The sequence below is a fragment of the Chlamydotis macqueenii genome, chromosome 3 (genome assembly GCF_036417535.1).
Source record: "Chlamydotis macqueenii isolate bChlMac1 chromosome 3, bChlMac1.mat, whole genome shotgun sequence".
Classification (NCBI taxonomy): Eukaryota; Metazoa; Chordata; class Aves; order Otidiformes; family Otididae; genus Chlamydotis; species Chlamydotis macqueenii.
In genome coordinates, this window is record NC_141558.1 from 38,669,620 (window position 1) to 38,697,068 (window position 27,449).

General features: G+C 38.7%; 2 protein-coding genes across 13 annotated transcripts in view; both read right to left on the reverse strand.

Moving 5' to 3' along the window:
• Positions 1-15,617, reverse strand: part of SNX14 (sorting nexin 14) — a 59,701-nt gene extending 44,084 nt beyond the window's left edge. For all 6 annotated transcript variants that reach the window (XM_086746010.1, XM_086746007.1, XM_086746011.1 and 3 more), the window contains exons 1-6: positions 15,416-15,617; positions 15,181-15,301; positions 14,258-14,334; positions 14,067-14,145; positions 7,652-7,695; positions 2,268-2,355 (exon numbers count right to left, since the gene is read on the reverse strand). In XM_086746010.1, coding sequence (XP_086602136.1) covers positions 2,268-2,355; positions 7,652-7,695; positions 14,067-14,145; positions 14,258-14,334; positions 15,181-15,301; positions 15,416-15,555 — 549 coding nt within the window. In that variant the 5' untranslated portion in view covers positions 15,556-15,617. The remainder of the gene's footprint in view (positions 1-2,267; positions 2,356-7,651; positions 7,696-14,066; positions 14,146-14,257; positions 14,335-15,180; positions 15,302-15,415) is intronic.
• A 5,388-nt stretch (positions 15,618-21,005) lies between these two features.
• SYNCRIP (synaptotagmin binding cytoplasmic RNA interacting protein) overlaps positions 21,006-27,449 on the reverse strand; it is a 36,657-nt gene continuing 30,213 nt past the window's right edge. For 3 of the 7 annotated variants that reach the window (XR_015258315.1, XR_015258321.1, XR_015258320.1), the window contains exons 13-14: positions 23,124-24,057; positions 22,073-22,688 (exon numbers count right to left, since the gene is read on the reverse strand). The gene's annotated coding sequence lies outside the window, so the exon portion shown is untranslated. Of the gene's footprint in view, positions 21,141-22,072; positions 22,689-23,123; positions 24,058-27,449 lie in introns of those variants that run through there. The other 4 variants (XR_015258317.1, XR_015258319.1, XR_015258316.1 and 1 more) reach the window with 4 other exon arrangements.

Genomic DNA, 27,449 nt, shown 5'->3' on the forward strand with positions numbered 1-27,449 from the left:
TTCACTTTCCCTTCAAAACCTATAACCAACCCAGAAATGGCCATGACAATGAAAATCTAGATTTTTAAAAAATAAAATAAAAAAATTTAAAAAGGGAGAGAGAAATATTTCAGCATATACTTAAGAGCTGACTGGCGTGAAGTGCTTGTTACTTTTTTCAAGAACCATGCCTCAAAAAATCCACCTAGGCAACCTTAAACAGAAATCAAATTAATTCTTTTCACTGAAGCAACTCATAATTTTAAGTCTTAATTCAAAAGTAGAAGATTCTTTGGAAAAAAAAAAAGTATAAAGATATAACCTAAAAAAAGAAATAATAAATCTAAATCAGAGTACAGCTGCTTGGCAAAGGTATAAAACTATTTTATTTTGCAGTCTCTTCAAATGAGGTTATAAAGGACACTGTATCAAGAGCTGAAAGGCCATAAAACATTCTGTCATAACCTTTTCAGCTAACTAATGAAGCTTTAAACTAGGATCCCCAAGACGAAAAAAAAAGTTGTTATTTCATTTGCAATTTGTAAATCAACTCTGATTTTTATGCGTAACATTTTCAGTAGTATATGCATCACAGCTATTAGTTCAGGTTGTCTGAATCCACGTGTGGAAGTGTGCGCACACAGAAACACCTGTTCAGCAGAAACAAAGTATGGGCTGAAAAACATAGCATAGCATCGAGACACCATGCTCCCCTGCATGGCTGAGCATGGCAAGGTTCAATTTTGTTCCAAAACACAAAGCTACTATGAGCATCTTTTTGCTTGAGATATCTATACCACTTCATACAGAGACTAAATAAATTAATATTACTTTGTAGGATGGATACAAATAGATTTAAACATTTGTAAAAAGAAATGCATTTCTCTGACAGCCTTTATTTTGTAGTTCCTCTGACGGTGCTTAATACTTGTATATGTCTTGAGTTTTTGTTGCACAGATACACAGAACTGAATATATTACATTTACTTCATTACTGAAGGCAGATATGGCAAATTAATACTTTATACTTAAAGATGCTATAGCTGAGCTGAGCTAACACGATTAATACCTTATTACACAACCAAAAGAGGAGACATCATTTTCTGAATCAAGAGTGAAGCTACGAACAATGCAACTAACACCTGCACGTATTACAACTCCCAATCAAATTTTAAGACCATGCTCTAGATTTTCACTTTGAAAGAATTACTCCACTTTCACACCTCCATATAATGTCTGCACTACACAAACATTTCCTGATCTTCCCCCCTGTTCACTTTAAAAAGTAACATGCTTGAGCTAGAGTAAACAAGAAAGTCATCTGGATTTGATATATAAGTAGTACAGAATCAGGCTGTTAATCAGTCATGACAGAGCACATGTACAGCTTGTAGCTCAGGAAACAGTGCTGTTACTAAGGAGGGGGAAAAAGACACACATTTATGGTAGTTGCTCCAACGGAGGGGCCAGCACTGAATAGATCTGGAAACTCAGTTAGCAACTCTTCCTGCTTAGATGAGCCAGAAATTTAGAAGTAGTTCCTGTAAAACAGGCTTGAAGCACTTTACCAGAAAACAGAGTATGTGTGCTAATATATTAAACACCGTGAAAAAAAAAAAAAAAAAATCTTCAGTCTTCAAGAATGTTTCTCAAGAACTACATTAACATAAGAACTATACCTGTTTTAGCTCTTACAGTAAGCTATTTACTCAAAGACAAGTCTATTCTTTATACACAACGTAAGGACCTTGTCTTCATTTAAAGTCAAGCAAGCAGAAGCTATGAGATAGCTACGCTGCTAACTGTTTTCTAATAGTTGTTTTTTCAGTAATTATCAAAATTGTTTCCACTTGGATTAAGTCACTAAAAGACAGCTAAAAGATTATCCCACGGTTTTAATAATGCCTTGCACTAGTGTAAAAAAAATACACCAATTTGCAAGAATCATAGAATGGTTTGGGTTACAAGGGATCTTCAAAGATCATCTAGTCCAACCCCCTGCCATGGGCAGGGACACATCTTTCACTTGATCAGGTTGCTCAAAGCCCCATCCTACCTGATGCTGAACACTTCCAGTAATAAATCTTCAAAGACGGTTTATAACCAGGAATGGAATAAGCTCCAGAAGGAGGGAAAAGATAAGGCAAGAAGAAACTTAGGTGGAAACTGCCTATTCTCTCTGTAAGACTGCCTTTGGAATTGCCACTAAAAAACAAACAAACCAACCTCACTACAGACGGATATCAGTTATTTCTGATGGAGAAACATTAATACTTAAGTCACCTTACCTTGTAAATTCTCCGAACTAATACAGAAGCAAAAAAACGTAGCGTGCCTCTCAGTTCATCCACCGAGGACTCATCATCTGTAATATTTCTGCAGTGTTGTAAAGCACGTCATGTAAGAAAACAGAATTAAATACATTTCTATTAATCCAACCACAATACCTTTGGCACTACTAAAAGCTGGAATAAGAACATTCAGTGGTGAAACTTCAAGTGGTACTAATTGAAATGAAAGCTAACAAGTGTGGGCAGAGAGTAAGCAGTCTTCTATTCGCATAAAACAGTCTTCCCACTATGTGCATGCAACAATGGCTTAAAAAAATACGTCAGTAAATTGGAATTATATACTAATTCCTGCTCTAATATACTGTCTGCATTATTTTGACCAATTAAAATCTAACTTAGTTTCCACATATGTGACTGTTTCCTAGTTCAGTGGCATGAAGTGAAACTGAATTCAAATCAGCAAATCCATTGGAATAAGAGTAAGCACATAACCCACTTAAGGTAGGCAAAACTTTAATATTCCAAGTAAAAATCTAGCTTTGTTAACCTCTTCTGTTTAAGTTTTATAATAAAATTGGTAGCTTCTCATGTAGCTTTTAATGAAATAAGTATATCACTTGTATTTCAGCTCAGCCTCTTCCAACACAGAAATTTCACTGGTATTTTTCCAACAAGTTCTAATACTTAGATGCCCTTTAATACAATAATATTATTTTTTAAACATTTTTTCAAACATAAAATTGTGCCTATTTCTGGCCTAAACAGATTGTCGTTTCCTAAAAGAGAAAAAGCATAGCACACGAAACTGACAACTGATTCACAAAGAAAAATATCTTTGTTTTGGAAATTGAACAAAACCAGAAATACACTAAGTCTTAGATGCAGAAACTGCAACTAAAATGAGTTGAGAAAGAGACCATGATAACAGCATTCCATAAAATGAAGCTGAAGGAATAAAAATCTACCAGCATTTAAGCATATATGGACATTAGAGTATGACTAAAGATACCGGTAAAACTGCATCATAACAGCTGAGTAATCACACAGCAAAGAAAGTTACATCCTGCTTTACCCAATGACCATATGTAAAAGCTTTTCAGTTTTCAGTAATAAATGAGTTTGTATATGTAGTAAATGTAAACATTATTTGCATTTTAAAAAATATCAGTATAAGCAACCAGAGTACACTTGAAAAATAAAAATTTTATGCCTATAACAGAATCATAGAATGGTTTGGATTGGAAGGGACCTTTAAAGGTCATTCAGTCCAACTCCCCTGCAAGGAGCAGGGACGTCTCCAACCAGATCAGGTTGCTCAGAGCCCCGTCCCACCTGGCCTTGAATGTTTTCAGGGATGGGCCATCCACCACCTCTCTGGACAACTTGTCCCAGTGTTCCACCAGCCTCATCATAAAAATTTTTTTCCTTATATCAAGTTTGAATCTGCGTCCTTCTGTTTTAAAACCATTACTCCTCATCCTATCACAACAGGCCATACTAAAAAGTCTGTCCTCATATTTCTTACAAGCCCCCTCTAGGTACTGGAAGGCCGCTATAAGGTCTCCCTCAAGCCTTTTCTTCTCCTTCTTATGTTAGGGTCTCCAGAGCTGGACGCAATACTCCAGGTAGAACATAATTTTACATTATTCAGTATCCAATTTTTTTAAAGCAATGTTAGTTTGGGTTATATAGCATTCAAATGCATGTTGAAGATGAACTGCTAGGTACAGATATTGGTGACCTGACAAAGTATGCAATAAATGTATGAAAAAGCACCTCAAAGAAAGCAGCTTGGCACAAGTAATACAACCATCCTCCAATAGGTAATCATACACAGATGAGAATACTGTAGGAAAAGGTTTGGTCTAAGATCAGCAGCTGACATTTTGGAAGCAATATGGTTAGCAAATACCCACACTGTCAAAGGAATCCAAGAGATTTGCAAACAAATTGTATGACTATATTACTAGTATTTGACAGACAACAAGATAAATGAAGTAATTTGGACCAAGAAGTTGTTATTTTATTGACACTTGGATAACCAGTATGTTGGCTAAATCTTCTTGGACATGACTTCATGCCACGTACTTTCACAACATGCCATAGGTTTGCAGGGACATTCTTTTAATCACTATCAGACTGAAGACTGGTGAAAAAACCATCAAGAACCTGTAAAATCTCAAATCTCTAGTGACACAGCGGAAGGTCCAAATAACTTGCTTGGAAACATTTAAAAAATTGGCTGCATTTTCCCAGAATTTGAGGAAAAACTTAAAAACAAAACTGTCAGTATAATGGAGAGATTTGCTACAAGAAAAAGGCTCAGTCTGTTAATTGTAAACAGTCATTGAGTTCAATGTCTTAAAAGAGATACACCCAATTGCTATTGCACGCAAAGTCTTACGGGATCTACTGATAAATTAAAACCATACACAAATACTGAAATGATTTTTTTTCCTCTATGTGTCAATTATTCTTACAAAACTTGGCCAACTCCTATCAAAAAGATGAAGAAAATAAGTTGCAAGTTGATAAAACTGTAAAGCTATGGTTTGTAACCCAACAAAAAAACCTGAATTTTTCTTGCATTACTTGCATTTAAAATGTGAGAACACTGGTTTTAGTCAGTATCAAAGAAAAATGTTTTCATAGTAATGTATTACAAAAATGTGTTATTTACTGGTTTCTAATTTAATATGGAAGAACTTAAGTTGTTGTAGCAACAATGACCAAAAAAATTAAATAAGCATAGAGTGACTCATTCAAACTTTAAACTCTCCTACTTAAAATGAGGTTGGTATAAGCAAGATATTATATAGTTTTATTGTACAACATAACCAATAGACTCAGACCAGTGTTTTGTAGCTCTGCAAACTTGGATAACTCACAACTATGCTCTATTCTTCTCATATAGTTGAAAAATTCTTAAACCACAAATATTGAAATATAACCAGTATAAACATTTTTTAAAATACCAAACAAAAACTGCACATAGGTATAACTACCTACTTCAGTAGAGTTCACTGGATTTTAAGTACTAATCTTCACTCCCCTAAGCTGATCCAAGTTCAGGGAGGTTTGCCTCTAAATATTAACCTGCTAATAAAATATTATAAATTCTTACACAATTTATTAATGAAACAAACATAAGATACAGCTTTTCCCTACTTATAGCACTTTATTTCCTGAGCAATAAATCAATTTTATCTTGCAACATACATTTCTGTTACACTGCCTGGGCTTTTAAGTGGGATACATCCTGTTACCTCTCTAATATTCAGAGTATGCAAGGTGCTGCAAGGCAGCATCAGCTGGTAGGGCACAACAAACAAAATACAATACAGAGAGGTAGCTTCTGCACAAATTCCAAAATTCCATTCACTTAACAGGGGGGAAGCCAGCATGAGGAATTATGCCCAGACTTTTCCGCAAGGGAAAGCGGCAAACTGTTTTACCAACCTAGCCTGGCAAGTCTGAATTGCCTGCTGGTGGTTACTCATGCTGCTACATAAGGACAGTCTGGATGCTAAGGCTTCTGATTTGGCTCTGTGAAGAATAATCCAGAGTCAGTGAGGTTTCTTAGCTCAGAAAAAACATTTCATGAATGCAAGAGTCCTCTCTCCAGGGTGAGCTGAACTATACAAGCAGTGTAGGTACACCTAAGTAGGAGAAGTCAGAACTAAGATGCTCTATGAAACAGACCTCAAACGACTGCAACGGACACAGTTGAGCCCTCCCTGCATGACTGTGGCTGGAAATACAGGAAAGCATAGAAACACCTGAACGTCTAGAGGGAATGAGACCAGATCTGTCATTACTACTGTTCAGCTGAAACCAGTAAGCCTTTCAGGACCAATTTGTTTCCTGCAGAATTACTCAGATACCACTGCACTATAGCTCACTGAACTCCCAGCATTTCGGGTTCATGGAAAGCTTATTAGGTTTGACCAGCACGGTGTGAATTTATGGAGTTAGTTCAAAATCTGGAGGTGCAGCCATGTAAAACTAAAGACAGCACAGGAATATCTGTACAGCTCACCAGGCAGCAAGATGTAGCAGAATCTAGGCTGGCTGGCTCCACACCAAGTATATTTCACACTGCGCTTCTAACTATGCATATTACTAACCCCACCATATGACATATTCCAGACTTCCACCGTCTTGGGTGTCAGATATATACATAATACATGGAATCCAAATTTCCTTGTCTGTCCAAAACAGACACATGGAAGACACCTTCCACCAGCCAAAAAATCCTACCTAATTTCAAATTATGAGATACAGACGATGGTTCCCTTACATTTGTTACTTTATCAAACAGCTGAACAAAACATGCTCTAGTTTTCCGTATTTGAAAATTAAAAATCCTGAGTTTTCCAACTTCATCATTCACAATACACAGTGCTAAAGCTCCCTCTGCTGTTTGCATAAGCAGTTAATTTTTATACTTCAGTGTATTCATCACATAAAGATAGATGAGACATACAAGTTATCAGCCACAATTAAAAACCAATCAGGCAAAGAAGTCTGCCCAGAAAATTTTAGATCTCAGAGAGACAGAAAAAAAACCTAGCCTAGAGTAAAAGAAAAAAGTATAAATTTCTTTCAGCACAAAACTGAACACTTCCATCCAATGAAAAAGTTAAATTAAGAACTAAGGTAAACTGTTGTTCTAGCGCTCTAATGCCAGCATGATCAATTAAACATATTTTCATATCTTCTTACAAAGTACTCTGAAGCACTAATTAATATATAACGGTACAAGGTAAAAAAAAAAAAAAAAAAAGAAAAAAGAATTAGCCATAGTCTTTTCTTTATACACTATTTTAAAGTTATTTACACGGTACCACTCATTTCAGCTCAGCATAACCACTCACGGCCTTAAAACTCAACAAATCATCAGACACTCTGCAAGAAGGTGGCTACAGCATGTATTCAGAACATCTTTTCTATGCTAATTAAAAGTGGAATTTCTGTTTTTTAAAAACTGTAATATGTTTTTTTAAGCAATATGAAAGATAAGTATGCTTCTAATCTGGAAATAAATGTCTGGGGGTTTTGGATTTTTCACGCACGTTTTAATCAAGCCGTATCTACTTCCAAGTAAGAGTTATTAGAAAATTAACAGATAAAAATTAATAATCTAAAAGTGCTTTTAGAATGAAATACAAAATTTCAGAACCTCCTCTATCATGACTGAATTATTGAAATATCTATTCTACTCTGCTAAGAGACAATAAAATTATGAAACTGCAGCACTTAATATTACGCTTTATATTTTACTAAAGCAATGGAAATGTTTATTTTCAAGTGACTTTCTTAAACAATCTGACAGATATTTATGATATTCAAAAATAGTAACTTTTAGATAAAGCTCATACCTGTACCATGGATAAATAAAGTTTTCCAGCACCAACTCAAGCACCTGTGCAGAACAAAGACAACCATGTTACAAAATAAAAGTTTACCATAAATCCTTGTTAGAAGACTTAAACACAAACACCCTCCAAACCTCAGAGAACATAATTCATCCATCATAAAACTTTAATGTACAAATGTGTACAATGCAATCCTATTGTGAGATCAATCACTTTGCATAACAATCAGTACTTTGGGCAAATACCAATAAGTGACGATTTCATCAGATCTCGAAACGAAATGGCTGCTACTAGTACTACGGATAATGCGAATCACATGCTGTGGTCACTCTGTTAACGCAAAAGCTATGAAAAATTGAATCTCACTTCAAACAGTCCTTCCTTATTTTTTCAGATCAGTCCCTGTTCTTTTCTGATGTCGTCTGGAGTGTCTCATAGGCACAGCTACCCATCCTACACTTCTCCATCCTTTTTCATTGAAACCTCCACCTTTTCCAGCTCTCCTCCACCTTCAAAGTGGGACAGTCAATCCTGTATGCTCACCACACAAAGCAAGCAAAGAATCCTAAAAAGCAACTTCTGGAAAATCCATACTCCTTTCTCCGCATCCTGTAGCACAGCTTTGAACAAAGTCTACCTTATTTACAGTCCAGCCATCTCACAAAGCCCCAACCACAGCACTTTTCAAAGTCCTTGTCCTACATGTATCCTCATGGCCTTCTCCCTCCTGTTCGTCGCCCCTGTATATCGCACCTACATGAATTTCTGTAGGAGAATCTTTTCCACCCTTTCCACCAAACCTGCTCCTCACAGGTCAAGCCTATGTCTGCCTTTTCCATGCTGGAAAACCTGGGTTAATCAGGAAGAACCAGTGCTGTTGCAGTCATGCCACAGGCACACCCTGGATCAGCTTGGCTTTCAATGTCCCAGCAGAAGGGAGGCAGGAGAGATGACAATCAACAAGTTGCCACCACCATATACACAAGGTGTACTGCTAGCCTGACTGCAGCTCTGACACCTCTCCTTACACCTACACAAAAGTTTCAAGTAACTGTTACCGCCCTCGCACCATGATTAGCAAAAAGTAAACTTCTGAAGGGAAGGGAAAACATGAGACAGTGCCAAGAAAAAAAACGATGAGGAAGGAGAAGGAAAGATTAAATTTTCTTGAGATTTATCTTTCCTCAGTATAACCCCAAGACATACTCCATACTATCTTCTCCTGACCAACCTATCCCTCTGTAGGAATAACTGCTTTAGAGATCAGTTTGTGCTCAGCAGCATCAGTGTTTATCAGGCTAGTAAGAGAGAATAAGTGTGCTGCTACACGAGGTTGCTGTACTGTATTCTACAGGAGGAAAAGTTCTCCAAAAGAAGTCACTGTGTTCAGAGAAAAACGTAAAATCTGTTTGAAAAGAAAGTTGAATGTGACAGCACAAGCGTCATTTATGAGAATAAGTATTACTCTTCTTTCAAGATTTGCTGCTGCACTCATTCACACTGCGTGCACTGCAAAAATTTGACTTGCTAAATTTATACTGTCTTTAGGGCATGACATGCCTCTGTTCTACTTATAATTATAAAAGCACACTCAGTGAAATGCACACCACAGCCTTTTTAATTCCTCTCAGTTCTTCAGACTTTAGTAATTTATGAATATTCTTTTTCTGTCTTCATTACTAAGAATATCGCCTACTCAAATTTTATAAGATACTCTCCCTTTTACAATAGTTCTGTTTCAGTGCTTTTCCTCCCTGTGTTTTAAAGGCGAAGGAGAAATTTTGTTCCTTCACTCTCTCTCAGAACGAGTGTTTTCCAGTTTGCGATAACTTTAGATGTCCGCGTTGTGGACCATACAAAGTCATCAATGTCTTTTCTCCTATTCCTACGTGCTACAGCAGTAATAGATCTTGAAACTGTAATACAATCATATGTTGATGATGGAGAGGTGTGTGTCTGTCTCATATCTCTTATTTCAATTAAAAGTGGAGTAGAAGGGTGGGGGAGCAAGATGACAACAGCTGCTCTACTCCCCAGGCCACAAGAGATCAAGAAATTCCAGAGAATCTTCTTTGGAAATTAATCTTCAGACAGCAGAGCATATCCAGCTCCAGTCAGCAACACAGGCCACTGGCCTTAAGAGCAATAGATCATACTACTTAAAACAACTTCCCTAATGCCTTCCATAGCACTGCCAGTATATAAACCACCAATTTACTCCATAGAAATCTCAGTCTCACAGGTATTGCAACTTTTTTGTTCATGCAGTGTTTCTAACTAAATAAACCTCTTTCAGGGCTCAAACTGCAGACTCTTTCAAAGAAAGTGCCTTTCAAAAGCTAAGGTCTGCAGAAAAATCCATACTGTGCATCTGTCTGGTAAAGGATGCCTTTTCTTTCTTCCTCCAATTCTGCTATGCACCTCTCCATCACGAGCAACAACAGCAGACCATCTTCCGCCTGGGAGCGGAAAGCGTATTTGGACATCCTCCAAGCACAAGAAGTCTTCTCAAAGGGTGTACAAGGTAGTCCTCTTGAAAGAGCTTTCTTTATTCCCGACTACTTCTTTGGAACTGAGAGCCTGTCCATCAGGCATGTGTCACTGTAATTTCATTTAATCAGATGCCAACATAACTTGTTGGCACTCTTTTCACCTACTGTTCCAGAGGCTTTGAAAGCCACTAGAAGAATCATTTCCAACAGTGAGAGAACTCACTCTTACTGCTAGCTAAGCCAAACACACATGGTTCTGAGAATCATCTTCCTATGATTATTGAATCAGCAAGGAAAACAGGAAAGATGCAAGACCTGATGACCCATCCCACTCTTGATAAAGTCCCCTTGACTGTACTTTCATAAAGCACTAGGAGAGCAGAACATGTGTACCCACTTCCATTCTCGCAACATCAACAATATTACTCAAGCCCAATTGCTCACATTACGCACACACGCCAACAGAGTAGATAGGACATCTCAAAGAATGACAGCTAATGATAAGCAATTTCCTTTCCTGTAAAGTATTATTCTCTGGATTTAAATACAAATGATGAGTCATTTCACTTAAAGCCTACCTATTTTTCAAGCATTTTACAAAATGACTTGTTCTACTACGTGTGAGTAGTTTTGAATTGGAAAGAGATTACAAGTGTAAAACCAAATGCAGTAAGTAGCAATATAAACAGCACCTGAAGAAAAAACAAAGATAAATTGTTTTCTAGCATGCACTACACCACTGCAAGCTAGTAAGTCTACTGCTGCTGAGACAAGCTTTCTGTGGACTGTCATACAACAGACGCCAGTTGTCAGGAGGAGGAACGGTAGAGCTTGAGTGATGAATGATTCAGTAGAAGGTCAGAACTACCAGGCCAAATTAGACTGGAAAGGAGCAAGGATTTCATAAGTAAAACACAAAGAGAATTTGAAAAGCCTTAAAAGACAATACAACTAGATAGCTGAGATCACTTCCCGAGGGCAGACCAAGTAATTCCCAATAAGAAAGCACGCAGGCCACTCTGCTGCTACAAGAGTTCAGGACCAACAAGGAGCATGTTCAGATAATAGCTGATTTCTTGTCATGCATTTGTCCCTTTCTTAGTTTTAGAAAAGGAAAAAAAAAAAAAAAAAAAAAAGGAAGAGGTAAAATTCTGGTCCCATAATCAAGTCAAGAACCTGAGAATGTAAGAATTATAGACATATTTGTGAGATCAACAGACAACACCTTGATCCACTAAGGCATTTATTTCACGATGCTGATCAAGGGTAGGCGAGTAGCTTTCCACAGATTTCACTTGCGACCATCCTTCACATAGCAAAAATGAGACTGTAGGGCAAGTGCTGCGCTCATTAACTGAATCACAGAATTAAATTCTCCTTTATACAATATGTAAAACCTGATATTATATACAACATAAAAATTCAAAAAAGAAAGAAAACCTTGGGGAAACTAAGATAAAGCACAAAGGATTAGAAAACTGGAACAAAATTATACGTAGATTATGACACTGTTTTTGCACAGGATACAGCACAAATACTGATAGATGCACGGTTGAGGCAGTTCAGAGTTCAACTACAATAATAAACATAAATGAAGGGGGGAGGAAAGTCCAAGCACAGTTTTTTCTTATTGTTCTGAACAATGTACAGCAGCTAGATAATCAAAACAAGGCTGCAAAAGATTAAGAATCTGCAAAGTCAGACAACCTGTCATCACAATCCAGGATAGAAAAACCCATACTTGTGAGAAAAACTTTGATTTCTTCTTATTCAAGTATGTATTAAATTATTCTGTAAGCACTTGAAAACAGGAGCTTGAAGACTATAAAAGTGATTCAAAGTAGAAACATTTGGAAATGAGAAAATTGCCAAAATTCTTCAACCTGCAAAGGAAGAACTAAAAAAAACTATTCCAAAATTTAAAAAATCCCAGAATTATTCCAAGTATTTGAACAACCTGCTTTTCAGAAGAAGGCTGCACTCTGCACTTCTTTAGAATCTCATTAATCTTAATGCAGTTCTTGCTGTATCAGCTTCCCTCTAAGGTATGACTAAGCCACCAAATAAAATAAGACCAGTCTTTCCTTCCAACCCTAAGCTGACTATCCAATTCCAGGCACACCTCGCATCTCCAGAGCAGATGATCAAGAGGAATACGGTGTGGGCAGAACCCCTGCCACTCTTTCAACCAGTACAGAGAAGCTGCAATGGGGAACAATGCAATGAGATTTCTCATTACAAATAGTATCCTACACAGGCGAAAACAGTGGCTCAAACAGACTGCTTGGTTGGGTCCATCAAAGATGATTACACTGGCTCACTGCCCCAGAAAGGCACAGAACTCAGGTCTGGCATTTCTCTCTAGCACCCAAAGAAAAGAAAGGCACGAGAAACACAGCATAAATATACAAAATCCGTGTCTGCGCTGCTAAATAAAGCAGGGCCAGGGACTTGTCACTGAAGTAAAAAATAAGAAAGGAAAGCCCACACCACGCAAGTCAAAACAGAACTACAGCTACAGCAATCAAATACAAAATGCCAATGTGTAGCAACACATTTTAAAGGTCAGTCTTAGAAGATAACTACGGTAGCTACTCGTATCTCTTACAAGTAACATACTACAAATAACTTTTTTTAGCATTAAGGACTCGGTTAAGGTAAACAGGAAAATTTCCAGTTCTTCCACATTTACCACATCCTTTGGTAAACTGTCACAGCTATTTGCTACCCAAAATTCTAAAAATATTATAGGCACAGAAGTTTTTATTTTACATTCTGTTATTAAAACAAGAAGTTTAAAAAAATAAGCCTATTGAAATTATATTCAGCAATAGTTATTTCAATACACTTGAGCCCAAACTTGTTCTACAAAATTAATAGATTAAGTAATTTTTAAACAATAAATCTTTGCTTCTGAAATTGCAGAGGAAGTCACTACATTAAACCAAAGGAAGTCCAGAAGTTATCTGTGTTTTTTTTAAAACATTCCTCAATTGTCCATCCCTCCATTCCCTTAAGCTTTTCATTCTTTTGCTACTCTTGCCATGGGCCATGCCCGGGACACCATCACACACAGCTGAATTCAAGTGTTAGCTTATACCACACACACACACGGCTTTTCATACACCACGTTGTTAATTGCGACAATCTTCTCTCTTCTGATGTGCCAAGTTGTTCATCCTCCTACCACAGAACTCCAAAGTTGGAATTCTCAATAAATGGAGATTAAGCTACATAAGCGTTTCCATATTCTCCTGTCTTTGAAAAAGGACAAAATATTATCTATTTAGCTACCAATGTATTTCCACCAATTACTAAGGGGAAAAAAAAGCAAACTCAAAGAAAAACGGCTCTTCAGGTAGCTTTTCTCTTCCTAAATGGAAAAGAACAAAACAGAATTCCTGATTTACAGTCTCATTAAAAACAGGTATTTAATCTGTTATTTTAATAAATCCCCTAATATCTTTGTTTGGACAGATTTAGTTATAGCTTTGTCTGATGTTTTCAAACAGCCACAATCACATTATAAGCTTCATTACATACATTTTACAGCTGGTGCAAATAAACTCTTAACCTCCACTTCAACAAACTAAGCAGTCTGAAATCCATAACTTTTAGAGAATCGGACATATCTTTCAGTCACTCAGTTATAACTGTTCTTTCCTATATGCTTCCCAATTCACACAGATTTCTCTTCTCTGTTCTAGGCACACTATTAGAGGAACAGTCACATCTCTGTTAACAAGTAGGCCATCTCACCTCTCTGCTCCTGGCGTGTGTGCTTTTGATTTGACTTTTAGAGAAACAAGTTAACATTCATGGGAAGCACACCTGAGCTATACAGAAGCAGAAGTCACAGGTCTAAGAGATATATAATAAAAAACTCACTGAATTTCAAGGTACTAAAGAAATGAAGCAGCAATTACCTCTGAGAGTGATGCATCAACCTTGGAAGGCACTTTCAGATCCAGCCATGGCTGATAGTTTTCCAGAAGCAGAGCAGGTCTGTAGGAGAGCATGGAAAAGTTGATGTAACAATATTTAATTGAAAGTCTCCAACTGCTATGTACAAAATGTAAAAAATACTGAGCTTACCAGTGACAAGAATTTAATTTACCTGTGCCTCTTGCATTTGACCTTGCCACAAACAGCACAACTGTGACCATGGGGAAATAGCTCCGGCAATTCTAATTGCTAAGAAAAGATATTTGCACAAATTTACATTCTTAAAAAAAGATTACTCTCTTAATAATACTGATACATTCAAGAATTTCCTTTCAGAGCATACAATTACAGAGAACTGAACACCATAAAGATAAAGTTTTCTCCTAGCAGGAAAACAAGATAACAAGGCATGGTGTGAGAAACAACTGCACCAAACAGAAAAATCGCTTCCACTAGAAGTTTGAGGAGATAGATACACTTTCACATCTCCAATCATTTCCCTGTACATCAGCTGGTCTAACCATAGACCAGCTGGTTTCTCTATGAAACCTGCCTTACTCATAGCCTTGAACTATTTTAACTGTAACATTTTTAGTCTTACGAAATTCTACATTAAGCCATTTTAAGGTCCCAATTTCCTTTGGGAATTTTTTTTTTTCTTTGAAATTCAGTAGCACTTAAAGAAGTGTGAATACAATCAACAAGACTTAACACTGGCTTGCCAAAGGAAAAATGTCTTCAGAAAAGAAAAAGGCTCAATAAAAGACAACACAACTATGTAATTTCTCAACTACTTGCTGCTCAAATGCCAAAAGTGAAAAATGAAAGAAGCAAAAAAAAAAAAAAGGAACATCCATGAATACTCACAACAACCAGCTTCCCAGCCATACATATATTTGATGGGACTATGCACAAATATATGAAGAATGCAAAGTCTTAGTTGTTACATATTTGCTACAGAACATTTATGTTGGTGGATATGAGCTGTAATGTATAGTATTTCCAAAAGCAGGCAGAATTCCACAAGAATTGCTATCCAGTATCTATTGTTGCAATTTAAAGAAAGCACAAAAAGGGTTAATAGACATATTTTACCTTGGGTTTATATTTTATTGTAAATAGAATATTAGGCAAGAGGGAATCCGGTCCCAGGGAACAGTAGAAGGTGACGACACCAGCCACAAATGACCAGAAGATCATTAAAACGTGAAGATACCTTAGAAACAAACAGGAATGAAAAACCTTACAGCGTGACGAAGTACCAGTGATACAGTGGGCCCAGTCCGGCCCGCCCCGCCTCAGCCCTCCCGGCCGGGCCGGGCCCCGTTACCGGTTGAGGAGGAGGGTGGCGGCGCCCAGCCCCAGGAGGAGGCAGCAGAAGAGCGGGTACTGCCTGCAGGTCTCCCGCAGCACCTCGGCGCTCCGCAGCCGCTGCCGCAGCCGCTGTCCGGCCGCCCGCACCCAGCCCATGGCCGCCGCTACCCGGCGCGGGGCCGCCACGGCAACCGGGACCGGCGGGAGGCCGACCCAGGCCGGGCCCAGCCACCGCCGCTTCCGGCCCCCTTCCGGTCCCGGCGTCACGCTGGGCGGTGACGCGGGCGCCATGTTGTTGGCGGGGGCCAGCCCGACGTGGCGGCGACGGTGGGAGGTGGGTGAGGCGCCCCGGCCCCGCGGGCCAAGAGTGCGGTGCGGCTGCCCGGCCGCCTGCTCCCGCCGCCCCCCTTCTCCCCCCGTACCGCAGCTCGGGGGAGGCGGCTGTGCCCGCTGGGCCGGAGCGGAGCAGAAGAGGGGGGGAGTCCCCCGAGGCCTGCGGGAGCCTCAGCCTTGCTGCGAGGTGGGGTGGGGTAGCGGGGAGCGAGACGGGCCGCGGGGAGAAGTGGCGGCGAGGCCGGGTGCCGCTGGCGCGTCTCCGAGGGGAGAGGGGGAGCGGAGGAAGACCGAGCCCGGTCGGATCAAGGGGGAGCAGCCGGCTCCCGGAGGGGTCCTCCCAGCGGCCCCGCGGTGACGCGCTCGGGTGGCATTTCGAGCTCTGCCGTGTAACAGACATACTGTGCTAAAGCCTGTAAATAGAAGAGCTCTGATGACGGAAAGCTTACCTAGTTATAAATACTTGGGTTCTGGACAACGGGGGCTCCCAGCACCGAGCAGCCAGAAACTGCTACATCTGATTAAACGTTCTATATTTAGATGATGACTGAACTAAATCATTTAGTGACTGGGACACTAAAGCTGTATAAACACCTCCCAAAACTTTGTAATTGCTTGTAAAGAAAAGGAAATTTAACAGACCCCTCCTTACCATCAGTAAGTATACAAGGTTAAGACACTGAAAATACACTAATTCTGGAATGCAGTTTATTGCTAGCAAGAATAATTTAAAGCCAACTTCACATGAAGAGTGTAAGTCACAAGCTTTCAAAGTGCTTGAATGCTTTCAGCAACTGCGTAGTTATTCAGTCTTGGGCTGCTCAAAGTTACGTTACTTTGGCACTACTGATTATGGGAAGATTAGTTCAACAGACAAAAGGAACGCTTAAAGAACTTCTCCTTGGAAATCTTACTGATAGAGCGGCCTCTGAGTTGCAAATACAAGAAAGATCTGCTCAAGGAGAAGTGCCTCCTTTTACTTTTGAGTTGCTTTGAGAAGTTGCTGTTGCCTTTTATATTCATTTGCACTAGCCCCACACAGGCATATTTGGGCAAAGGGTATGTGAGTGCACATGAAATAGTTTTGAAGAGTCACGTTTAGAAGTCTTCTTCACTTGGAAGGTGATTCAGTATCTCAAAATCGAAAGCTGAAAACAGCTTTCAGAATCTTTGCTGAGATGTTTTGTCATTTTATGCAACACTTCCCTTGACCTCTAGAGCAGGTGAAATGCAGCAGTTTGCTTCAGTATGTTGACCTTTCTCAAAGTGCTTGGCAAAAGCCCAGGGTCAGCTTGAATTTCTGCAAGAGCATCTGCACAGTATTATTTCACGTCAGTCCACATGGTTTCTATTAGGAAAAAAACCAAACAAATCAGGTGCATATACATACCAAATCTCCATAGTCTATTCAGAGGAAATTAGTTTTCATCAGAAGATGCATTTTTTTTGCTACCTGCTTACTTTCTCCTCAGCTTTACTGCTTGTGATTTTTAGTCATTTATTTTGCAATGTTTTTAATAAGAAATAACTTTGAAAAAAACTAATTCTTAAAATAGTTCCTAAAGATGTCACAGCATCACATATCTGTAACAGAAGAAGTGACTCGCACAGCAAACTACCAGGAACCCAAGTCAAAACTTCTGCTTCCATTTGTGATCTCTACTCTGGGTAAAGTTTCTTTGATTTGTAGCTTCATTGCTCAGGGTTATGTTTATTTCATGTAAAATTGCCACATTCACACCTGGCACAAATTGTGCCTTATCATCTGAGAAGCTGTGTGATTTCCTTCAATTCACAGACTTTACATCTGCTGGGCAGACATTACAACAGCCTGCTTTATCCCATCCTGCTCTGCTGGAGAGAGCAGTATTAGCATTGCCTGTCACCCTCTGTAACCCCTGCCCCCATGACTACACTGGAAGACATAGCTGAGGTTTGTTTTCCAACAAACTTATGGAAGAACAAAAGGGAAATAGTGACAACTGCTAGCTCTTCAAAATTCTCTTGATTTTAGGTGATAAGTAAGAACTTTATCCATTCCCCTGCAATGGCAAGTCTTTCTCTTTTCACATAAGTTCTTAGGAAGATTCTCTGGTTAACTAGAGAACTGAAGGGGAAAACATCTGGAGATGGGCTCTGAAGCAACATGGTCAGGACTGGGTTCTTCTGGAAAGTAAGTGTAAAGGGATCTTTAACTGATCATACGAGTCGTCTTACAAAGTCAGTTCTCCATATTTTTTGTTTAAACAGCAACAGAAGATTGCGATTTTAGCTTTCAAAAATAGATTAGTGTAGATTTTCAATACAAAGCTACATTTGTTGGCTGAATAGTAGCAGTTATAAGGCTGAGATTCTATTTACCAAAGTGCTTTTTTTTTTTTTTTAGCTTAAAAAACCTCTTAACAAGGCAGTGAGCCGTAACACAAAGATTGCCACTAGCTTGCTGCATTTCATTTACTCTGCAAGTCTGAGTCTGTTTTTGCTCTTTTAAAGACATTACATACTAATCTTTTTCAAGAATACAGTTGTCCAGGTTAACATACATAATATAATCTTTCCTATTTATTCAACGAGGAATTAATTTTCCTTTATAAATTATTCCCTACAACTCCTTGATCATTTTTGCGGGCCCTGTCCAGAAGTTTAAATAGAAGGCTTCATACTAACCTTTATATTCAGCCATTTAGAAAACTCTAGACAATGTTCATGTTAAATATTTAGCCAATAGCTACTCTTAAATAAGAAAAAATGAAACTGAAGTTGGTGACTCAGATTACAAGAAAATTAAGAAAATTAATAAGCACTTTAGACTTGACTTTTAAGTTCAAAACTTAAAGGGCATCCATCAACAGTTACTGGTTTCAGTCTGAGATAATTCAGAAACTTTGGAGGAGAGTAGAGACTGACCATTTAATATAATTTTATTTTGGTTTGGGTAGGAAGATAATTATTAGCACTTAAGTAAACAAAATTAGCTTTACTGTTAAAAAGTCACATCTACTTGTTAATGAGTTAATAAACTGCTAATAGTCAGATTAATGGCATTTGGGAGTCAACTCCCTGCACCACCCACACAGACTTTGCTTGTCAGCTGTGTAGGAATGTGTGCTGCCAGTGGTTCTTGTTTGCTTCCTGAACTGCCACATGGACCATATGTTGACCCTCAGTATTAGAAGATTAAAGCAAACTGGATGAGAAAATTATAACCTAGACTGGATACAGTGACGGGGGCTTTGGATTCCTGGATAAAGTCTCACACAAGTTGTCTTCTAGAAGAATGGGGGAGCTTAGATGCTCCAGAACAGCAAGAAGGAAAAACAGCAAGTGGAAGGGAGAAATTGTTTAAAAAAAGATGGGTAACATACTTCTCAAAAGATCCTTGGTCTCCACAATTGTGAGGGAACAAACTGCCAACTGACATTTCAGACATTTAAACATTTTGTTGTTCATTTAGGAACAGATTCAGCAGGCAGTTTAAGATGAAGGGGAGGGGCTAAGAGGATTCAATCAACAGGCCACTTAAAATTCATCACTTTTTTTTTTTTTAAGAGACTGTAAAATACAATTCAATTAGAAGACCTGGAAATACCTACCATGCTGTGTTTTGGATTGAAGCCATGAAGTCACTGACTGGCACCAGGCAAAATAAAGACTTGCAAGGGAAAAAAAGGCAGGGATACTGTTCTGATAAGGAAATTCAAGTAAAAGAACACACTTCAAGTGAGACGTTTCCAGAGAGCTAGTTTAGTATGCCCAACAGGAACAATGCTGGGCAAACCAGAGAGGTGCTGAGGAGTGCTGAATGTGTTAGAATTTCACTGGGACAAGCAAGGTCCATTTGAGAAAATATACCATTGGGATGAAGGAAAGGAAAAAAAAAAAAAAAAAAAAAAAAAAGTGCTACAGACAGTTTTACCTTATGAAACTTCTAACTCTCAAGGAGAAAGTAATGAGTCAGAGCAACACTAGTGTATATACAGAGCTTTCCTTCAAATTGCTTATATGAAAAGGATTTTTCAGAATGCATTCTTTTTCAGACTAAATACTGGAGAGAATGTTTTTACTAGAGATGAAAATAATTTGTCCTGTCATAAGCAGTTTATGGCACATTAAAGGGGAAGGATGTAGAGCAGAAAGTTGCAAGGTCAGTGCAGAAGATGACTACAGACAATAAGAAACAGAGGGCTGCAAAATAAAAGAAAAATTTTAAAAAAAGGCAAAAAACCACCATTAAGGAATATACATAAAGAGAGGCACTAGAGAAGAGACCGGAAAAACACTTAAAGAAACTACTGTTAGGTTTGTGGTAGCATTTGGCAAAGGTATTGTCTGTGGAAATATTGTGTTAGTTCACCTGAACTAAAAAGCAGCTCTCTGGATATGCACCTTAATCTAGTATTAAGCGAGGTAGCTGAATTGGTATGTGCAGGGGGAAGATCTGAGCTGTACCAATGCAAAGAGTTAAAACAATGCCATAGCACATACTTAAGAGCTTGGTCTAAATGAAAATTAAGCTGTTTACTTACAATAAGGATGCAGAAAACCCTGCCCTGGATACATACTTTGTGAAAATAGCTATGTCAGGTCCTGAAGAGAACTGACCTGACAGTTGGTCAGTGGAAATGAGGGAAATTTTCAAGGAATGAGTTTGAGGAGGAACTTGAGCCATGTTCCCTTGATTCAGCTGAATTAAAGACTGTCAAGAAAATCCTTTTAAGATGACATTTGTTTCTGTTAAAACACTGCAAAGTGTTTCAGCACCTATGCTTCATAACTATGATGAGACCTGGAGAATTTAAAGCTAGTGTAAGTTTTTCATCAGAGATACTTCATGGATTCGTAGAACAGCTGTGTTGGATCAGCAAAGGTTCAGCTAGGTGAGCATCCTATTTGTGATGATGCCCATCAGGGGATATGCACCTAGGAAACAGTTGTAAAAGCATAGCAAGAATAGAGTAATACCTTCCCGGGACAGTCTTTTATTCTGACTTGCAATCTTGGTGATATATCCTGAGAAATAATTTTTTTCCTAAGTTTCAGGTTGCTTTTTGAATAGCCATGAACTTTAACATCCACAAAAATCACACAGCAAGGATCAACCACCACTTATTTACGCTTGTGAGTGAAGATACAGCTCTCCAAACATTAATGTGTTTCATTTAGTATTTTACAGAAAGATATGGTTAAAAAAAAAAATTACTCCCTACTCAACAGAGTTGATACTTATTATTTTATTAAAATACTTTAGCCACCTGAGCAAACTGTCTTTTCCAAAATGAAGATTTCTGCTCCAGTGCATTGTTCTTCACATGAGAGCACTTTTGTACCTTTTATAATCTTTGTTGCTCTCCCTATCCTTTTCCAATTTTATTATCTCCTCTGCTTTGTAGTGCTGGAATAGGGACAGGCTGCAACATGGGGAACAAAATGGTTCAACAAAATAGCATTCAAAATTATTTTTATTAGTAGAACTATACCTTTCTTAAATTCTTCCTTAACTATTTTTCTTTGCCCCACTTCAGTGTATTTTAACATTTTAGCCTATTAAGATTTATATTTTTTCCTCATTTGGATATAACTCTAGGTTTTTATAGATTCCCCCCCCCCCATTTTAGGAGACAGACAGTGAAAAAAAAAAATCTGTAACCTAAAGTCTTCACATATTCAGGAAGTTCTAAGCAACACACAAACTTGTTAAAAGTGGGGAAAAGCCTAATCTTAACTAAAGGTTGCTGTTTAAGCAAGCTTGTATCAGAGAAAGCTTTCTACTGATACTAACACGTCCATTGTATCTGCTAATAATGATCACGTAAACCCAGATGTAGTGATAAGACCTGGGGGATTTTTTTGGTGACTGGCAAGCTGGTTTCCTGAAGCCCACTGCTTTAGCTTCTGTGGCTACAGCAGTAAATGCCTTGAGTGTTTTTGCCAGGTCAGAATTCCATGGAGATATTTTTAGTTCGAGCAAACCGTTTGTCCGACAACATGAAGTACGTAAGAGCAGTACAGGGTAAGAGTTAAGCAACGTTAATTATCACCCTCAGAAAGTTTTTTGTGCTTCAGTTAAGTCTTTCATCAGTCACTTTACAGGAATTGTTACAGAACCAGTTGTATAACCAGGATATTGTTTTGTTTACCATTTGTTGGCTGAGGACGTATGCAATGAATTTGACATTTTCCTCCATTTAAATTACACAGAGAAAAAAACTGAGGCATTTTCAGAACGGTCAGAGAAAATAAAAAGTAAGAGGACATAACATTATATTTCCCTGGCAAGAATATATGACAAAAGAAAAAAAATCTGATTTGTCCTAACAGGCGGAATGCACACAATAATACTCAAGAGAAGCTGAACAGAGGGCTATTCCTCCTCATAATGCAAGGATGAGTTTAGAGGCTTTTTGAAAACAACTTTTTGAAGCATATGGGCAGCTTGCCTGCATTACTTATTTTGTGGTGTAACGTGAGCATATAGCTCCATGGTAAAGCTCCACTACAAGAGGAATATAATTTTAATGAGAATTTAGTAATTGGGGCTCAGTATCAAGCTCTGCAAGGCAGGCTTCTTCACAGCTCATAGCTGATCTCTACTATCTTGATCAGACAGGTGCCCGAGTTCCTGAAGGTATGGCCAAACCTTTTTTACCCTCCAAAATGCCAGGATTTTTAATAGAAGAGTGCTGTAGTATTATATACCACTTCACCTCTAGCACTGGCATTAATGGTGCTTCTGTAGAAGCAGACGATGTGGGTCTATCAGCAGACATACCTTGGCAGGACAGAAAGCCACGGTCTCTCTTCCAGAGCAGCAAAGAAGAGTTACTTGTGATTCCTCCAGATGTTCTGCAAATGCAGTTCCTGGTTATGGTGCACACTTGCCACTTGCACAGTGGTTTTCCCTAAATTGTCCTTTGGGGAGGGAGAGTGCATGCTTAGGCAGGTAAGAGGAGTTTGAGCTGTTTGGAAAAGGGATAAATTTGAAATCGAGAAACAAGGACTATTTGGAAGACTTAGCTAATTCCTGCAAAACTGCATTACTTAAGAGTTTTTCTTTGCTTTCTCTGTTTTATTGAAGTAACTAATATTCTAGCTAGGAAAGGCGTCAAAGCCAGCAGGGTCTGAGATTGTATGGGGGGCTATTATTAACACTCAATATTACTCCAAAACTTCCCAAATCAATTTCTGATTTGTGACTGACTTGCTGCTGTGTAACCTACCTGGCTTATCTTTGTTGTTCTACAGAAGTACAAAAGAAATGGTTTAAAATGCTAAGTGGTAAGTTTTTCCTCTTTCACTGATATATACATATTTTAAAGTATAAAGGGGCATTTTAATATCAAAATCAGCTTACCATCTTTCATATCAGACTGTAAGGAATAACATTTTCTTACCCTTCAGAAGCTGCAAGTCCTCCAGTGTATCTCGAGTTTGGGGTATTCTCTGCAGGCCCAGTTTGTAGGGTTTTTTTTCCCCCTCAGGAGTTACAAGTGAAGATCGAGGTCTTTGGCATTTCCACAGATGCACGTAAGACACCTTCTGACACCACACACAGAACTGGGAGGCCTCAGATAGACCTCAAGTTGGGGTCATTGCAGTTCAGATGCAAAAAGGAAATTTTTTTTTTTTTCCCTTGAGAAAGTAATTTTGCTTCAGAAAACATCAAAATGGAGAAAGGATTCTCTAGTTAATCACCCAGGTTCCTAGTGGCCCATTGTATGAGCCTGATAACCATTATTTACCTAGGACAAGTAGTAAGTTCTCCACTGATCACCATTCAGCTTGGATACAGTAAACTGCAGATCAAGTACTAACCTATCACCATACTGTGGCATACTGTCTATATCCAGTGTGTTTCTGGCATATATTGTGGCCAAGAAACTTGGAGTACCAGTCAGTCTCCATACGGAAGAGCCCATGTATCTGGTGTTCTTCTGGACCACAATGGTGGGGATCAATGCCCAGGTGTGCTCCCCTCTCCATTTTCCCCTTCAGTTGTCTGTTAGGTCTGGAGGAGAAGTCAAGCTGTGTATATAGTAATGACTCTCTTCTTCCCTGAAGCCCAAGAGCAATAGTTAAAAGCCAGCATAAGAAAGGAACAAAACTGAAATAATGGATTATCTGGGGGAGCAGTTTTGGCAGTAAGGAGACATGGAGTTAGTGCACTTAGTCCAAGGCATCTTAGTTCAAAGCTGCTCACCTGAGTTGCACCAAGAACTTAGAACATGCACCACAATCTCCATTGGATGCTCACTTCCCATTACTTCTACAGTCAGGAACATGCCCATCTCCCACTGAGTCTTCAGAGATGCTGCTCACTGTGCTCACCTGCAGAGAAAATGACAACTTTTCCCCACTGAAAGCTGTCTGAAAACAAATGCTTCTGTACAGCCCGAGTGCTGATGAACAAGACACAAAGCCTTACCTATACTTGATCATCTTTTAACTCAGTAAGGAGAGACCATCCTGGCAAAATAAAATTTGGCAAGTGTATTCTATGCTACCACATCCCTTCTTCAGCCTTCTACTTTATCATCTGACACCGGCTTTTTGCATTTGAGAGCCTTAAAATAAAATCCCTTTTGTTCATTAAGAAAGTATTATTTTCTCATATTAAGACGCATAAGTTCTAGCCTAGACTTGAGGAAACTGTATATCTTCAAAGTTTAACAACCTTCATACTGTCTCTTAATTCTGATCTGAGGCCCCAGATGTCAGTTTCCAAGCACATTGTAAGCAACTTCATTTCTGAGCACATTAAGACCACCTCTGGTATAGAATACAGCTATTTGGGCTATCTGCATCACCAGGTGTTGAATTAAAAGTCCTAGCCTAGTCTCAAGAAACAATCAGCCACTTCTCTCTCAGGATGCTGGGCATGTATTGCATGCTTCTCCAGAAAAGAAAAAACAACCAAACCCCATGACTCTCCAAGAACGTGGTGTACTTGGGAGCTGTTTGGGCCCATCCTGAATTTGCAATCTGCAACGGGGGTGCTGAGTTGGCATTGATCCACCCGTTTTACAAGTGGAACATCGATCCTCACTTTGTCCCCTGCCTCCAGAGACATTCAAATCAAGGCTTCACATACAAGATTCGCCATGAACAGCGCATTCCCTCAAGCATCATTCAATCAGAAGGCATCATCAGGCCTTTCTCAATTACCTTACTTTTGCCCACCCTTTAAGGGATTATAAAGGGCAGAGAGTGGCAAACGTGTTATACCAGTGAAGTGAGATGGAAGAACTCCTTACCTATACTGGAAAAAGGTCCATCTTTGGAACACGTATATCAGATATTTAAGACTGGCTCTTGCTTCCCTGGAGCTGAGACTATTAGGTCATCAAAACAGCAGGTTTACAAACAGCAGCTCTAGAATATCACTCACCTCTCAGAACAGGACATTTGAAATAGCAGCATTAGGCATAGTAATAGGGTTTTTATATTTTTCTGTGTTTGAAACCTCCTCCCTAACAGGGATACTTCAGATTTTCTTGTGCAATTTCTACCAAGATAAAGTGGCCCTGACAATTTTAACAGCCAGGACAGGATCTTCTTACCTTTTGATATGTAATCCAAGGACCCTGTGTCTGCTTTTGACCTGATGTTTGAATCTGGGCAATATCCATCACCTGACATTCCCTTCACATCACGCTGTGCCTGGCTTACAGCATACCTACCTTTCACAGGAAAAGGATACATTGATTAATAGCAGGAAATAGTAGGAAAGATCCTACAAAGCTGTAATACAGCTAAACGAAGTTGTGGTTTGCCAGGTTGTTTCCCTGGCTATTTTCCCTTAAACCCTAGACTACAAACTTGCCAGTAGTGTAGTTCAGGCACGTTCAATGGCTGTCTTGTGCCTGCAGGTAGACAATTTCTTTTCCCAACTGTTCCACCAACTTACGTTTTCTCAGGGAGCAAACAAGAATATGTTTTGTTAAGAGCTTTCCCAAATGGGGAGTGTTTGTGATTCTACCTCTCCTAAGTCAACCTTTTAAATAAAAGACAAATATACTCCTTTGTATTCCTCTGAGGAGGAACTTCCCTGGTTGTCATTGCTGCTTGAGAAAAAACAGAGATATTTACAGAAGACCCTATAAGTTTTCCTTTTCACAGGGACAACTTTTGCCCTTCAAGATGTCCAAGACAAGACACACCTGTTCTTTTTTTAAACTGAACACTAAACACAATTTTAGTTTATTTGTGAAACCTGAAATCTCTCTACATCCTTTTTAACAAGTAATTGAGAGGCAGAAGTTCCAAGATTATAACGTTCATCTTATTTGCCCCATATCTAAGAATTCAACACCTATCACCTCTTTAACCTGCATGCCCTTAGAAAGTGTTGCATATTCAAGCCCTCTCCTGAACACTTTTTGGGGGAAGGGGCTGTATTGAGTTTTTTCCTAATATATGTATTTTTTTTTTCTAGAAACAGATTCTAGGATAGATGGAGCATCTGTGTAATAAAGGAGCCTTTCTTCACAAAGTCAAAAAATTAGCATGATTCTAAAATACATGCCTTGATTACTGGGCTCCTCTAACTATACTCATCCATCTGATATTAAAACCAGAATTGCTAAAGGTAGTGTGTCCTTGTATCTTTAAACTGCATACAGAATTTGAACCTTGTATGTTTTCATCTTCATGTATTAAAGTAGAAAACGGTTGCTTCAAAAGGACTTAGAAATTTAAGAGCTGCTTAAAACACATTATGCATGACTATGTCTTGTTCTTCCAGAGACTATAAAAATCGCAGTTGATCATCATCTCCCTGCAGCTATACTGGACAGTAAAAATAAAGAAGCACTTTAGCATACTTCAGTACCATATAATCTGCTTCAGCATAGGCCATTACTGAATGTTAGTTTGAGCCAACCTTGCTGAGATGTGACCACTACCCGATTAGCCTCAAAGCCATTTGTACTCGTGTGGTGAGTACACCTTAATGCACCTGAAAGCGCATTTCAAACTGGGAGGCTTCACTTTTCAAAAGCTTAGCTGGCAACGCTTTTTCCATCATTAACCTGTATACTCCTCCCTGCTTATTACTCAGTGAAAGCAGTACTCTTCAGAAATGTTACACTGAGAGCAATGAACCGTCAAAGTTTAGATACTGCTATTAAGAAAACAAAACTATTTCCTGTTAGAAATCTGTACTGATTTCAACAGTTAAGCTAAGAAAAGACCGACTACCTCAAAGTAGCAACTACTGGGTGTGAGACTTGCTGATCACCTCATGCCATACAAATATTAAGATAATTTTCTTGGACAGAAACATGACCACCTGAATGGCTCAGAACAACAAATCAAACTCCGTATACAATTTCAGATTAGTACTCCATAAAAAAAAACAACAGTCCCCATTGTAAGATCACTTTTATGCAAGACCAAGTTGCATACACACACACAAGGAATTGAAATTAAATGGATTGAAGATCTCCCAAATCCTTTTTAACTGGAAGATCATTCTCACTGGAGTAACTCCATAACAGTTTTTTGTTTGTTTTTTTTTTTTAAATTTTCTGAGAGGTTGTGTTAGCATTATGAAAACATAGTGGAGCAAGGCAGCAGAGACTACTCAACTACATGAATCCAGCTTCCATTGTACTCGCTGCTGAAGCTTAAAGCTACCTAAAGCTTGTGATACCTTCAAGACTTCCAGTGAGAGAAGTTATGACAATTTTTCTCCCCACTTTATATTGAAGTCTAGTCTG